This window comes from Natator depressus, chromosome 1 (genome assembly GCF_965152275.1).
Source record: "Natator depressus isolate rNatDep1 chromosome 1, rNatDep2.hap1, whole genome shotgun sequence".
Classification (NCBI taxonomy): domain Eukaryota; kingdom Metazoa; phylum Chordata; order Testudines; family Cheloniidae; genus Natator; species Natator depressus.
This window is the reverse complement of record NC_134234.1, coordinates 163,465,131-163,480,798: the sequence shown is the minus strand read 5'-3', so window position 1 is coordinate 163,480,798 and position 15,668 is coordinate 163,465,131. Positions and strand designations below refer to the sequence as shown.

The 15,668-nt window shown below is 39.7% G+C and overlaps 1 protein-coding gene across 1 annotated transcript in view; it reads right to left on the bottom strand.

Annotated features, from left to right (window-relative positions):
* URB1 (URB1 ribosome biogenesis homolog) overlaps positions 1–15,441 on the bottom strand; it is a 71,634-nt gene extending 56,193 nt beyond the window's left edge. The window contains exons 1-8 of the mRNA XM_074970766.1: positions 15,259–15,441; positions 13,323–13,474; positions 9,973–10,105; positions 7,716–7,812; positions 6,461–6,546; positions 4,400–4,525; positions 2,366–2,496; positions 720–915 (exon numbers count right to left, since the gene is read on the bottom strand). Coding sequence (XP_074826867.1) covers positions 720–915; positions 2,366–2,496; positions 4,400–4,525; positions 6,461–6,546; positions 7,716–7,812; positions 9,973–10,105; positions 13,323–13,474; positions 15,259–15,438 — 1,101 coding nt within the window. The 5' untranslated portion in view covers positions 15,439–15,441. The remainder of the gene's footprint in view (positions 1–719; positions 916–2,365; positions 2,497–4,399; positions 4,526–6,460; positions 6,547–7,715; positions 7,813–9,972; positions 10,106–13,322; positions 13,475–15,258) is intronic.
* Positions 15,442–15,668: the final 227 nt, after the last annotated feature.

Below are 15,668 nucleotides of genomic sequence, written 5' to 3'. Positions count from 1 at the left end.
TTCAGAACCCTCCTGTCCTTCCTGTTTAGGTCATTTAAACCACAAAAGTTTACCTTCTCTGTAGCTGGGCCTTCGGATCTGGTTTGATTTTTAAAATAAATGAATTATTTAAGGTAAGTGCCTTGCTGCCTTTTTGGTGAGGGAACATCACTAACCAGGGTGTGTACACAGCTGGGAACACGCTACACCTTCATCCACTAGAGCCTCAGCTTAGGCACGTTCTCCTCTGACACCAAATTACTGTTTCTTTCAAATAAGAGGCTAGATCCTCAGCTGGTGCAAATCAGTTTAGCTTTACCGAAGTCAACAGACCATCTTCAATTTACACCAGCTCAGGCCAAGATCTTCAATCTGAAGTCATACACAAAAAATTATTTCCACAATATAACTGACTGGGCCCATGTATTGCATGGCACTCCAAGAGCAGTAAATTTTGCACCGGACTAACAGTACAGTACTTAGAATGTGCTGCAAGACCCAGCTGTAACAGGTGGAGTTAAGGGCAAATTATCCAATATAGCATTGAATTTCCTTGTTAAGTGGCTTTTGGTAGGCCATGAGTGTTTGAATTTTCTGTCATTTGTATTCCATAATCATACAAAATAATAGTACTTGCTTAAACAAAAAAATTTTTATCTTTAAAAAAAAAAAAGAAGAAGCAGCCTCAAAACCAGGCTTTTCCATATACAGAAAGCACACATTTTTCATCTCTCTCTTACCTTTTTTAGCAATTTGATGTTGTCTAACCAGGTGGACTTCAGTCTGGGAACGAAGGAATACTGGGTTTCCTTAAAGTATTTATTCAGTAAATCTGGGCACACTTTAAGAATATTCACCATAAGATCAGCAACCATCTCATCCTCTGTAGCAGTTTTTAAATTCAGCAGAAAGCGCAGAAGCACCAAATTTCCTCCTCTATAAAGACAAATTTTGGTGGGGGGCGGGAGGGGAAGTCACAATTTTAATATTTTTAAGTACTCCACTAGTTCGGTAACTCCAGTATTAATAATGTTAAAATGCAAGAGGTCATATTCTGCTCTCCTCTCATTTTTGCTGGTGTAAATCCAAAGTGACTCCACTGACATTAATAGAGTCACTCTAGATTTATATTGGTGTAACTAAGAATAGAATATAGCTGAAGGTCTCTTACATAATGTACTGTAGCTAAAACAGAACCCTCATCAACACAGTATCACTGAGACATTCCAAAAAATATTCTAACCAAATTTCACAAACTTGAAAACATAGAATTATAGCATTATATTAAACTGGAAAATATTTTTCTGTAGCCCCCCCTTATGAAGATAGGTTCTTTTAAAATCTGGTTTTCATTTTAAAATCTGTTCAGTCGTGGCATTGCAGATGGCTTCTTCTCAATGACCCCGAGCCAAGTGAGAATGTTGTAAATGCCAAGGGAACAGCTCTTCAAATTTTGCTCCTCCAAAGCAAGAAAACAATTTGCGTGAATATAAGAGTTATAAATGGACTTCAGCCACTGGCTTGTCTAACAATGAAGCACTACATCACTGTGCCCGCCTCCCTCCATGGAAACACAGAAGTTTAGATTATTTTCCCTGCTGTTCATAAACTGGATGCATAAGTATTTTATCCAGTAAGCCAACAGTGACCGTGAGACAAATGAAAAACCTGGTCAGGTGTTATGAACCAAATTCTGGTGCCACCAAAGTCTATAGCAAAACTCACATTAAATTTCGGGGGACCAAGGATATGTATATGTAGTTCTACAAGCAGTGAGTTAAAACAGATACTTCGGCGTGGCAAGGTCTACATTAACAATTTCATCTTTGTTACTTTATGCTAACATAAATGATCTGAGGTCTGGAAAAAACACCTTACAATGAAAGACTTAAGGTCCTTAATCTATTTAGCTTCTCAAATTCCTGATGGTTAAGAGGCAACTTAATCAGAGTCTATAAGAACCCTTGCAGTCTATAAATCACAGTCTACACTTACCTGATCCTAGAGGGATCTCTAATTTAGCAGACAAAAGTATAATGAGATCCAATGGCTGGAAATTGAAGCTTAAAAAATTCCAGCGGAAAACATTTTTAAACAGGGAGGGTAATTATTAGAACAGATGCCTAAGGGATGTGGTGGATTCTCCATTACTTGAAATCTTTTAATTGAAATTGGATGTCATTCTAAAACATATGCCTTAGTTCCACCCCGTTATTGAGCTCAATCCAGGAATTACTGAAAATCTATGGCCTGTGTTATCATGTGGTCAGACTAGATGACTAGAATGGTACCCTTCTGGCCTTAAAAATCTATGAAATACAGACTGGAAACCCAATACCCACACCCCCCAAATATATATAGAGAGAAAAAAGCACTGGTAATTCACCTGCCAGACGTGCCAAGGCTTCGATCATAGAAATTAATGCCATGTTTCAGAGAACAACACAGGTCCATTAAGAAGTTATGAACCAGTTCTCTTACCACGACCTTTCCTGCCTCTTCAGGATCTTGAGTAACCTACAAAGTACACGAGAATTGTGAAAAACAAACATTTTAATTGTTAGTTTAATGAAAAGAAAATCTTACAACAAATTTACTTTTATCTGTATTTTATACAGCTTGATTTATACACAGACAACTCCTACTTCATTCTTTTTATTTTTTGGTTAAGTTAACAAGGCAAGTTTTAACCCGTGTATTAAACACATTCAATAATATAGGATTCCTTCTATTCATAGGACTCAAATTGCATACCTTGGGAATGTTTTTATTAATTACAGGGCATTTCTTGGGCTTTCTGGCAAGAAATAGGGACAGTAAAAAGAACCAGGCTAGATGAACAAAGAGAAAAATGAAGCTAAATAGAGATGTAAGTATCTCACTTTTATAAAGGGATTATGGCCAAACAATGTGCTGGCACCATAAAAATTAAGATTTCAAAATTAATTTGAAATGACTACTTTCAGCCTTACTACTAAGAATCAGTGCAAGAAAGCTGTCATAGAAATCACAGACGCTATCAGCATGAAGCATACAAAACAAACAACATGTTCCTTGGACCAATTCTGGGTCAAGATGTTGGCCACACCAAGAACAATTTTAATACGGCACATGAAAGATGGATAGCTACCAATGTCCTGCACATGCTAACTCTCCAGGGATGAAAAAAGCATGAATTCCATTACAGATACAGCAAAAAAATGAGAGACCAGACCAGGTCAATGACTGATTACTGTAACTCTTTTGATATGGCAGAGTTTAAGACTTCTGCAAATGCAAAATTCATTGTCAAGTTATTGTTGGGAAATCACTGACAAAGCAGCAGTTTGATCCACACAGCAACAGTGTGAATAATTCACAGCTGAAACGCATGTAGAGTCATATGTGTGCATGGCTCTGTACTAAACACTTAATGGAAACAGGTCCTTGCCAGGAGTTTACAGGCTTCTTATAACCTGAATTAAATATACAGTAGGTACCAGGATAAGAGCTGACAAAGCGACAGCCCATTAATGGTAGAAGTTTTCATGGAGAGAGTTGGTCTTTTAAAATCTATGGATACTGATCTAAAGGCCTGATACAAAGTCCATCAAAAGCAATGGGAGTCGTTCATTCCATTCCATAAGCTTCCCATAAGGCACTAAGACAATTTAGATACCCCACATCTCAGATATTTCCATTACACAAAAGTGGAACTAAAAGATAACAACACGTGCAATTCTTGTTATGCAAAGTAAAAACAAAGTGACGTACGCAGCAGCAATGCAGTGCTAGCAGCTATTAGGTTTGAGAAGAATGACTCTTAACTCATTAAAGACAGTTTTATACAAGTGTGACTTCATTTGCTGATGGAAGCAAGAGCAGAGTCAGGCCGAGAGACGAGACTGCTCTTTATTCTGGGGCATTATTTCAGAGTCAGCCCAGTCTGATGTATGGAGACTGGGTACATGGAAAGGGTATTGAGAGAGGCACTGCACATTCTAGCCTTTGCTCTCTCCTACTCCATCTTGCCCTAATGCAGGGAGCAAATTCTTCCTGACAGCCAAGCAGAGAGGAATGCTGAAGTATCAACATGCCCCAAAGGCAGCACTTCTGCTCTGGAGCTCCAGAAACTGGGAGACAGAAAAGAGAGCCCCCCCACAGCAGCATGAAGGTAATCAGAAAAAAGGGGCAGCCCTACTGCCACTCATCCTAGGACTGAAGCACTAGTACTCCAGCCCAGGGAAGTCACTTGTTGGTTTCTTTAAAGCAGCGTATAACCTGGTTCTCTCCTCTTCTTGGGATCATAAATAGGGGGAGCCCTAGCCCCACCTGTCTATTTCTCCTGTTTGTAAGCTGCACAGATTCGTGCAAGGAGAGTGAGGAAAGAGGTACAGGAAAGGGAGTTAGGAGAAACATCTCACAAAAGAAATTACCAGACCTTGACATCCTCAGTCCTGACATCGGTAATCCCATTCCAACGGTAAAGAGACGCAATGTGACTTAACACTTCCACAGTAAAAAAGCGCACCTTCTGCGTCTTACTGATACTTTTATTTTGAACCACCTGAAAACAATAAAAAGCAAGTCGTGTATTGCAAATTACAACAAAATGGAAAATAATCATCTCCATCACACCTTGTACTCGTATTGCTTTTGCACAGCTCCCTCTCCTCTACTAGAGCAAAAGTGTTTCCCCTTTTCTCCTTGGCTTGGGGAAGCAGCCCTCTCCCACTGCTCCTCTTCCTTCTTGGCTAGTGTACCGCGAGCAGCCTCTCCTATTACAATCTACTTTAAGCACAGAGCATATTAAGGAGCTGCCTGCACCTCTGGAATGCCAAAACCCCATTAGCTCCAGACAAGGAACTGGAAAGCTGTTAGAAAAACTGGCAGAGCTTGCTAGCTATGGAACCTGAAGAGGAGGGAGTGTTAGCTATACATGGAGTTTGTGTATGTTGGAAGCTCTACTCTGAATACAGGACCTGACAAAATCCACTGGGGGAAGCTGGCAAGAGTTGTTACCAGAGTAATCCAATGAATGCACCAAGCAGATGTTAGCAATGGCGACTGGTTTGTTCCAGGCTAAGACATAAGCTTTGCAGAATCAGACTCTTCTGCAGCTCTACAGGACCTGAGCTTCAATCACACCTTCAGGGACACGTCTGACTTTTGGAGAACCAAGAGTTTTGATTAAGCAAGATTTGGATAGCTGAGGCTTGTTTGTAGCTTCATTTTTTTATTCCTGTTTTCCTTGTTAAATTGTAAACCTCATGTATGATGTTATTAACACAACCATGATACATACCAGAATAAGATATGCAACACAGATAAGCTAACAACGCAGGAGAAAAATTCATTTCTGGAACTCCCTGATTTCTAAGGTCCTGATTTTGCAATCATGATGCTAGCTTTTTTAAAGTTTAATTTAATGTAAGCAAAAGCACAGTTTTCATTTATATGGTCAGTTACCCTTTCCTGTTAGGTTTCTTCCATATGGAAAAGGGACAGAAGGGGCAACAGAGCTCAAAACGTGGAAACTGCTGATACACAAGGGGATGTGGCCAAAGCAGCTGAAGACAACTGATTCTACAGCAATTCTCAATTACTTCTGTTATCAGGCTTCCATAGCAGCCTTGATGTAACTTAAATCTGCTTTCCCCACCCCATGATAGAACCAGACAACATGACACCCCATCACAGAACCAACTTCTCCCTTCTCTTTCAATGGGTTTACGTTGCACATGGAAAGTAGTCCTCCCTGCAGCAGCTTTCCTGGATGCAGCCCTGGGTTTTTACTGGAAACCTTCATTATAAAAACCACCATTTTCCTCTTTCCATCAAAAAACAGCTTTGCCTGGCAGACAACATCACTAGCCCCAAATCAGGAGACTCCCAGTGTCAACAGCAAGCAGATCCAGACCACAACAGTTATCTCTAGTCAGGAGGTCAGGATGAGGGATGCTACAGAACCCTATCAAGACTATGTCTTTAATTGGAACCTATGGTAAAGGTGCTTCACCCACCAAACAAGGACAATTCTCTGCACCCCATTTGCCCCAACAGCTCCCAATATGAAAGCAACATAAAATCTCTACTCCTTCTGGAAGTGAGGCAGTGTGTTCAATAGCTAGATTTTCAAAGTAAGAGTAATAACTTATTGTGGATATGCCACCCCAATTCTCCAGGAGGTAAATGAGATGGGATGTGTGAGAAACGTTACATACAAGCAGTAATTAGCTTTTAAATCCAGCAGCTTGGTTATTTCATTTAAAATTCTACTTAAAAAATATCACATTACAAGCTTTAGCCCTGAGACAATTTTATGGCCAACATATAAACCCCCGATGAACAAGCTCAGCAACAGAAATGCTGATGATCCTTTGCAGCACAGTGCCAGAGTAATAAATAGGTGTATATTCTTTGGGATTGCATTGTAAAGCTGTCTTCAGTAGCAAGAGAAACAGAAAGCAAGTGACAAAGCCATTTCAAGGGCATATCAGACCTTTGTTCCCAGCGTGGAAAGCAGAAGATTGATAGCAGAAACTTTATCTTCCTTTAATCCAGTCCTAAGAATATCTGGAATGAAATCTAAGAACATATTTCAAATGTTAGAGTCGTGATCTGAAGACAAGCAGCATTTGAATATGAAATTAATTTCAGGGGATTTGTACTTGTTTGTCTACAATGTCATGTCACTCATCTCTGTGTTGTATTTAAAGATGAACAAAAATACCAGTATTAGAATGCATGGTGAATAGATAATACAGTGATAAACAAACTGCTGTGACATTGCCTTTTATGAAATACTTATTGTAAGAATTATTAGCCAGTTAGCTCAGTTATTATTATTCAATATTTATATTGAGCTAGCGCCTAGAGACCTCAACCAGGTCACAGCCCCACTGTGCTAGGCTCTGTGTAAATATATAGCTAATGACAGCCCCAGCCCTGAAGGACCTACAATCATTGAAGTCAATGGGATTAATTATAGGATCTGATCCAAGGCCCACTGAAATCAACAGGAGTATTCCCTTTAGCTTCAATGAGCATTGGATCAAGTTCTTAGTATGTTAAGTCAAGTGCATAGATAAGTCTTTTCAGACGTAGACCCTAAATTAGCTAAAAACCCTGATTCCGTCTCTATTGCAGTTCTGTGAGCTATTCTATGTGGGGCTAGTACAACCACCCCTTCCTCAACATCTGGGGGTTGTACAAACACCCTCTGATGGCACTTCCCTGCAGAAGCCAAATGAAGGGCTTCAGGGGTCCAGCGGCAGTGGCCATTTGACCCAAGAACAATCCATTCAGAGCGCTTACATGGGCCTTGCACAGGCTGTCTACACAGAAATTAATTTCACTGTGTTCAAAAACTAGATCTTGCCTAATTTTTAAATATTTAACCTTAAAAGAAGGCAGCACATCCAATGTTATTACATTATGAACAACTTTTAAAGCCATAAAGTCTCCTCTGTCTTCTGATCTTTGTGGTTCTGAAGGTAGTATAAGTTTATTTATCATTAACTGGGTCATCTAGGCCTTCCTATTTATCCTGCAGTCTCTTTGCAGTCAGCATAAGCAATACCATCACCATTATTTTCAGCCAGTACAGCCAAGTGTTTTGGAAAGCATAAGCTTATTTAAAGTCAATTTTTAAAAATGAATTTCCTTTGTCTTGTCAATGCTATGTAATTGGTTCATATTTTTAAACATCACCTTTAAAAGATACTCCTTTAACAAAAGCAGTAACTGTGAAGTACCTTTTAACTCTAGCACTTGTACTAGGATTGTGTTGTCACCAGCAATTAAAAAGGAGAGAGCAAACTGAATATATGCCATACGGACATCTGGTTTCCCCTAAAAGAAAATTAAAAAACACTTTTAGCATATAGCTTGTACACAATTGCAAAATTATTACAGCAGCAGTTGGTTATCATAAAATATGTAATAAGTTGTATAGATATGTTTTATATAAACACATCCGCAGTACATTAATCTGAAAAACGACATGAGTTTGTCAATCACAGTCTATTAACCTTTCATATCTTAGCATCTAGTTAGAAAGGCTGGTTGATTCACTAATTTTTCAATTTTGAATACCTGAGCTAGGTCACAAATGATAAGTGGTTTGGTGGTCAGACCCTAATCCCCATTTGCGCATATCACCAAACCACCATAGATTGTTGCGCTATTCAAGACAACTGGCTGTCTCATAAGACAAGCCAAGGACCAGACTAATAGGGTGTTGTTGCTCAGGACCAATTTGTATTGGCAATGCTACTGAAACCGACAAGAGATCTGTCTCCATAAAGGCCACAGGATCTGATTGTAAATTATGATTGTTTTTAAGGATTAATTATTTAACTTCCACCTAGAAAATGAAATCCCTAGCCCGTTAGTGCAGTGTTTCTCAACCAGGGGTACGTGTACCCCTGTGGGTACTCAGAGGTCTTCCAGGGGGTACATCAACTCATCTAGATATTTGCCTAATTTTACAGCAGGCTAAATAAAAAGCACTAATGAAGTCAGTACAAACTAAAATTTCATAGACAATGATTTGTTTATACTGCTCTGTATACTATACACTGAAATATAAGTACAAAATTTATATTCCAATTGATTTATTTCATAATTAAATGGTAAAAAAGGAGAAAGTAAGCAATTTTTCTGTAACAGTGTGCTGTGACATTTTTGTATTTTGATGTCTGATTTTGTAAGCTTTTAAGTGAGGTGAAACTTGGGGGTACACAAGACAAATCAGACACTTGAGAGGGGTACAGTAGTCTGGAAAGGTTGAGAGCCACTGCGTTAGTGTATGTCATTTAAACTATATGTAAAAATCCCCAAATAAAATATAATTACTGGAGTACAATGTGAAAGAACTTCCCCTTTAAAAGTAATTTGCAAAAAGGGGGAAAGAAAAGAAATAGCAGTGGGGACATGAAAGATTTTGGGAGTTTGTTGGTTTTCTGCCTGATTTTTACATTAGAAATTCAGGTCTGGTCTACGCTGAGACACTATTACAACTAGAGAACTAGTGAAATGATGACATCACAATGGAGTGAAATCTGAACAACTGAGACGAGGAGGAATTTTCAGGCATGTCTGAAACTCTGTTTTGGTTAATAATATCTAATTTACTCCCATGACTAATGAACACATTGTTAAATGAATATCCTGGATAAAGATTTAACACCCAAGTCCTTCAATTAAGATGTGAGAGTTCACAAAGGCAGCAAAACCAGGGAACGCCAGACTTGACACTCCTGATAATTTAACATAAAAAAAACCCAACCTATTTTCCCCTAAAACCATTAGTTACAATTTCCAAAGCATAGTGTAGTTTTTTCATAAATACTGGGTGAAATCCTGGCCCCACTGAAACTGATGGCAAAACTCCCACTGACTTCTACAGAGCCAGGATTTAACCTGCTAATTTTAGAACTGGACAATTTCCACCCCTCTGAAACATAAATTAAAAGCATTAAAACATTGCCTTTGCCTTCATTCCATTCTAGCCTTAAAAGGTCTTGTCTAATGGCAGTTCTGTCCTATGGCCACCAAACCACATAATAAGCCATGATGCAGTTTCATAACAAACTAGGCCACCCAATACTATGGCAGCAAAACTCAACCTGTTTTCCCCATGGCATTATAATCTTCAGGCACTCCACTTCATCAGGGTAGCAGAGATCAAGCAGGCATGGAAATGAAATGAGCAACTCCCAGGTGCCAGGACTATGTTATACAAGATCTCCCATAATGACAGACACTTATAAACATCCATGAGCCCTGGGTGTTTCCCATTTAAGTGAATGGGAAACTCTTCAGAGATCAGCGCTAGTACCTATTATAAACAATCAGACAGAAAAGGGGAAGGAAGAGGTGGAGAAGCAGTAGTGCATGAAAATACAGTGGAGTCGCATTTGCAAGTTTATTTTAAAAATTCGCAAAAGTAAACCGAAGATACCTCCATGCCAGATCATCTGACCCCTGCAGAAACTTTGCTCACTTTACCTTCTTATCTCTTTTCTTCACTAATCCAGGCAGGAATTTATTATTAAAATCAAAATGGCTATAGACATCCCTTGCAGAGTCTGGCCCCTGTGCCACCATGGCCGACAGCAAGGTGAGGCATACTCGAGTCATCCTACATGAATAAATAGGGGGGAAAATGCATGTTATTGAAGGAATGATGGTTACATAGACATTATAATGTGAGAATTTATACCTCTCAAATCATCCAGCCACAACTTCCACCAAAGTCAGTGGGAAATGCAGGCACAGAGCAGCACTCTGAGTCTGTCCCAATGTGAATAAGCAAACACAGTGGGGAAAGCTAAGCTCTAACCACACTGAACCTGATCCTGTATTCCTGCTGCATGCAAAGCTCTCACAGTCCATGGGAGCTGCGGCTCAATAAGGAATGCAGGATCCAGCATCTTTACAAAGCAACCACTGTTATTAATTTAGGCAAAATGCACGTGACTTTTTCCTAATTCACACAGAATTCTGGCCAATCTTATTTTCATATTGCCTGTTTTAAAATGTGTGTTTCTCAGATCAAGGCCCTGAGCCTGCAAATTCTTATGCATGTGCTTAACTTTAGTCTGGGGAGCAATGTCACTGGAACTACCCCTGGCAGGAAAGTTAAGCACCAACGTAACTGTTTATAAGATCAGGGCCTTAATTCATTCCTACAGAATTGTTTGTATTATTATTTTCTGTTAAAGAATACAGAAAAAGAGCTGTGTTCCTGTCACTGGATCAAACCCTGAGGTCCTTACTCAGTTTTCATTTAAATTTTATATTCAGTCCTTACTCACTCACTTGAGTGGAAGTCTATCTGAGTAACGAAAGGAAAAAGTCAGAGGTACTGATGTAGAGGGAGTAGGCACAAAGGAATTTACATCTACATTGTTCCTATCTACTCAGCTTACACACACAAATATACCGGGAGGCTGGATGTTGATTTTCCAGAACAAGGGGGAGAGCGCAAGAAATGAAGGCTCCAATCCCTGCATCCACTGATGTCAACGGGATTTTGCTGTTAACTTCAAAACTGGGGCCACAAGGGCCTGATTCTGCAGACCTTACTGATGTGCAAAGACATGCCATTATTAATGGCTGCAGGATCAAGCCCTAAAGTTCCAATATTGAAACGTTATCATTCATAAAAAATTTTGAGGAGGAGATGCATACGAAGCAGAGATCCTGCCTTCATATGCCACAACAACATGACCTCTTTATGCTTCAGCTGGACAACACATGTTCTCAGCAAATTATTCTAATCATTATATTCTATGCCCGTTTGGTGCAACTGGCACATGAAAATAATTGTTTTGTGACTGCCAAACCCCTGGGCCTTTCCATTTGGCCAATGTAGCTACTAAAAGTCAAAACACCCTATCTGAAATTCAACAGAGCAGTTTCCCTTAGGCAAGCTCTGGAAGGATTTCTCCAATAGCTGTATTTTGGGGTCATTACTATGAGGGTACGTTATTTTGTTGGTACTGTTATTGGAGCCATGTTGATCCCAGGATATTAGCGAGACAAGGAGGGTGAGGTAATATCTTTTATTGGATCAACTTGGGTTGGTGAGAGAGACAAGCTTTCGTGCTTACACAGAGCTGACAAAGAGCTCTGAATGCCACAGACAGGGTCCCTGAACCAATAAGCACCTTCCCTCATCCAAATGACATACTGGGATGTAAAGCAAGAACCACCCTCCAAACCTCAACTGCCATGGAGGGACAAGGCAGAAGAAATGGTTGTTGAAGTACCTCCTGTGGACTTAGGTTATAAATAAATTAAGAAATAAATTCAATCAAAAAAATTAGTTGTCACATTTAAGAGACAGGAAAAGGTATCTAAGAAAAGTTGGGCTGATGGAGAAATTCTATTACAAATGTGACAATATTTTGTGAAAAGACTAGGAAAAAGAAGCAACAATCAAACTCAACATTTCTTGCCATCAGCATGGTACAGTAACTCCTCACTTAAAGTCATCCCGGTTAACGTTGTTTCATTGTTATGTTGCTGATCAATTAGAGAACATGCTCGTTTAAAGTTGCCCAATGCTCCCTTATAATGTTGTTTGGCAGCTGCCTGCTTTGTCCACTGCTTGCAGAAAGAGCAGCCCGTTGGAGCTAGCTGGTGGGGGCTTGGAATCAGGGTGGACCGGCAGCCCCCCTATTATCTCCCCGCTCCCCTAAGTTCCCTGTGCGGCAGCCACCCAGCAGGCTATCAATTGCTGGCAGTTCAGCTGTCCCTCCCCCACTGCCATGTGCTGCTCCCAGGAGCCTCCTGCTTGCTGTGCAGAGGCTGGGGAAGAGGGGAGCTAATGTCAGGGTGTTCCACTCCCCCGTTCCTGCCCCTCGCTTACCCCATCTTCCATAGGGAGGGGAGGGGAGGGGGGGGGACACGACAGGGCTCAGGATGGAGGGAGCATGCTGGCAGCAGGGGCTGTGGGTTAGGGTTAGGGTCAGGGTCACTTGCTGATCTACTTAAAAAGGCAATGTACTTAGAGTGGAGTCAGCGTACTTAAAGGGGCAATGTGCATCTCTCTCTCACACAAACAGGGTGTGTGTCTCTATCTGCCATGCTGGCTCCCCTCCCTCCATTTGTGCTGCCTTGCAGAGTGTGAGGCTACATTAACAATGTGTTAACCCTTGAGGGCTCAGCTGTTCTAGTTCATCATTTAGCAGTAAGACATTCCCTCGGAAATATCCCACCCTCTTCCACATTCTGACTTCACCACCTCAACCAAGCTTCACAATCATCATTGCTGCATACAGTATTAAATTGTTTGTTTAAAACTTATAGTGTGTGTGTGTGTGTGTGTAGGCCTTCTGTCTGGTGAAAAAAATTTCCCTGGAACCTAACCCCCCCATTTACATTAATTCTTATGGGGAAATTGGATTCGCTTAACATTGTTTTGCTTAAAGTCGCATTTTTCAGGAACATAACTACAATGTTAAGCGAGGAGTTACAGTATTCTGCTCAGCTTCGGTGAGCAATAGAAAAGGAAACCTCTCTCTGCGCCTCCCTGGCACCTAAAGCAGTTTCATACCACAAATGACGTAGTTAGGGTAAACAAAGCAAGCAGAGGAAGAGAATGGAAAATTACAGACTCAGCTAAAGTCAAGTGCAGCACTACTCCCTGCAGCATTCCTGCGAACACTTATATGTATGTGCCTAAGTTTATACACTGTGAGCAGTCCTCCTAAAGTCAGTGGGACTCTGCACATTACAAACAGTTCAGCACATGCTTAGGTCTTTTTGCAGGATGGTGGCCCAAGGCAGCATATTGCGACTGTGTCAGAGCAACCAACACAGGTTCTCCCTCTGGTATGCAGTAGGCTTACCGGTGACTTTCAGAATACAAAGCAGCATAGATTAATCTCATGTAGCTATTCATCAACTTCTTTACTATGTTCATCCCCACAACAGAAAAATGGGACAGGTCACTTGCTGTTCTCAACAAGATGGCTTCCAAAGCTTGAAAAATTAACAGCATCTGCAAAGTTCAGAGATATTTTAAAATATTGTTGCCATTACTTTCCTCAAATATCCCTATACAAGCAAATATAAATTAGAAAATTAGAACAGTAAACATAATAAATAATAAGTAACTGTGCAACAAGAGGAAATGCTTCCAAATGTGAAACTCAAGGTAATACACACTGATTCTCTTCCAGATGGTTAACACTGAAATAATATGCTTGGACAGAGGCTTCCATACTATGGTGTATGGCTCACTACTGAGCAGCAGAGACGTGGCTGGTCACTTGGTACCAACTCTTCTCCTTGTTTCCAGCTGCAAAAGTCATGAAATTCAGTGTTGACAACAGCAAGACAAAGTACATCAGAGAGAATCATTTGAACTACTCACACACTTACTGTATTCTAAAGTAGTTGTAACCAGTAAAGATTAAGACCTAGGCCTCAATATGGACAGCACAATTAAAACATCTGCTCATAGTGCAGCAGCATTCAATAAAGGAAACAAGATACTAGGATGCACACGTGGACAGAATGGAAAATAATACTCAAATATACAGTAGAACCTCAGAGTTACGAACACCAGAGTTACAAACTCACTAGTCAACCACACACCTTATTTGAAATCGGAAGTACACGATCAGGCAGCAGAGACCAAAAAAAAAGGCAAATACCATACAACACAGTACTATGTTAAATGTAAACTACTAAAAACTAAAGGGAAAGTTTAAAAAAAAAATTTGACAAGGGAAGGAAACTCTTTCTGGGCTTGTTTCATTTAAATTAAGATGGTTACAAGCAGCATTTTTCTTCTACATAGTAAAGTTTCAAAGCTATATTAAGTCAATGGTCAGCTGTAAACTTTTGAAAGAACAACCATAACGTTTTGTTCAGTTACAAACAACCTCGACTCCCGAGGTGTTCATAACTCTGAGGTACTACTGTAATGCCATTATATACAGAGCTCAAAAACTATACCTAAGCCCAATACTGCACTGAGCTGCTCACAGTGAAACCCTACATACACACACACACAACCCTACTGCTGCATCAGGGCCTTACAAATCTCAAACTCTGTGTTTTATTAGTAAGTGGAAGAATATCTACACAGCAAACAGCTAACAAAGCAAGATACGACGTATACATAGTTTTGCTGTTATGCAGACAGAGAGGATACTTTATTAAAGAGATTGTTTATTGAAAGTTAAAAGGGGCTCTATCAACTTTAATCAGTTGTAAACAAACACTTCTTTACCTAAATTACTAATAATGCCTCAGATAATTAGTGGAAAGAGAGTTCTATAAATCCAGTTTATTGGTCACTATTTACACTCTTGTTTATGTTTTGCATTTCTCTCAGCTCAGACAATAAGTTTTACCTTCTGGTTCTTAATGCTGCAATAGCTGGATATCAAACTCTACAAAGGAAAGCTTATTTATCTAAAAACCAAACACTTTTATTAGATTTGTGTGTGCGCAAGTGTGCATAAACTTTTCTGTTGGTCTTGAGTTTTATAAAAGATTTTCTTAACAAAATTCAAAGGCCCCAATACTACAGAGCTTGACTTCAATGGGACTATTCAGAATACATTAGGTTTAGCACATGTAAGAGGCTTTGCAGGACGCCTTTACGTTTTATGACAAAGTTATAACGCCACTGCCAACTTAACAACCGATTTTTCTGCTCCTCAGATCTCCAAATAAATGCTTTTATTCTGTGTTTATACTACAATTATTAAATGTTCTATTCAATGCACACTCTGCTGTCCATTACAAATGCAATGCATGTGGACAACTTACTTCACTTTCAGGCCTTCTTTCACCATCCAAAAGTCTGAAAATTTCAGCACACTCCACAGAAATTTTTATATATCCCTCTACTACATCATATAGTTCAGTAGATGATAATGTCTTAGCTGTGGAGATGAAGTTTTCTAAACCTGAAAGAAAATAAGCATTTACATCTGTAATCAAAAGCATGCTTTTCAAATGACAGATATAACCTTTATTCCAGCTTCACAAACTCTGCACATTGCATTATAATTTGCCCAGGTTCATGGGAGAAGTGTCTGATACGGAGTAAGAAAAGGAGTACTTGTGGCACCTTAGAGACTAACCAATTTATTTGAGCATAAGCTTTCGTGAGCTACAGCTCACTTCATCGGATGCATACTGTGGAAAGTGTAGAAGATCTTTTTATACACATAAAG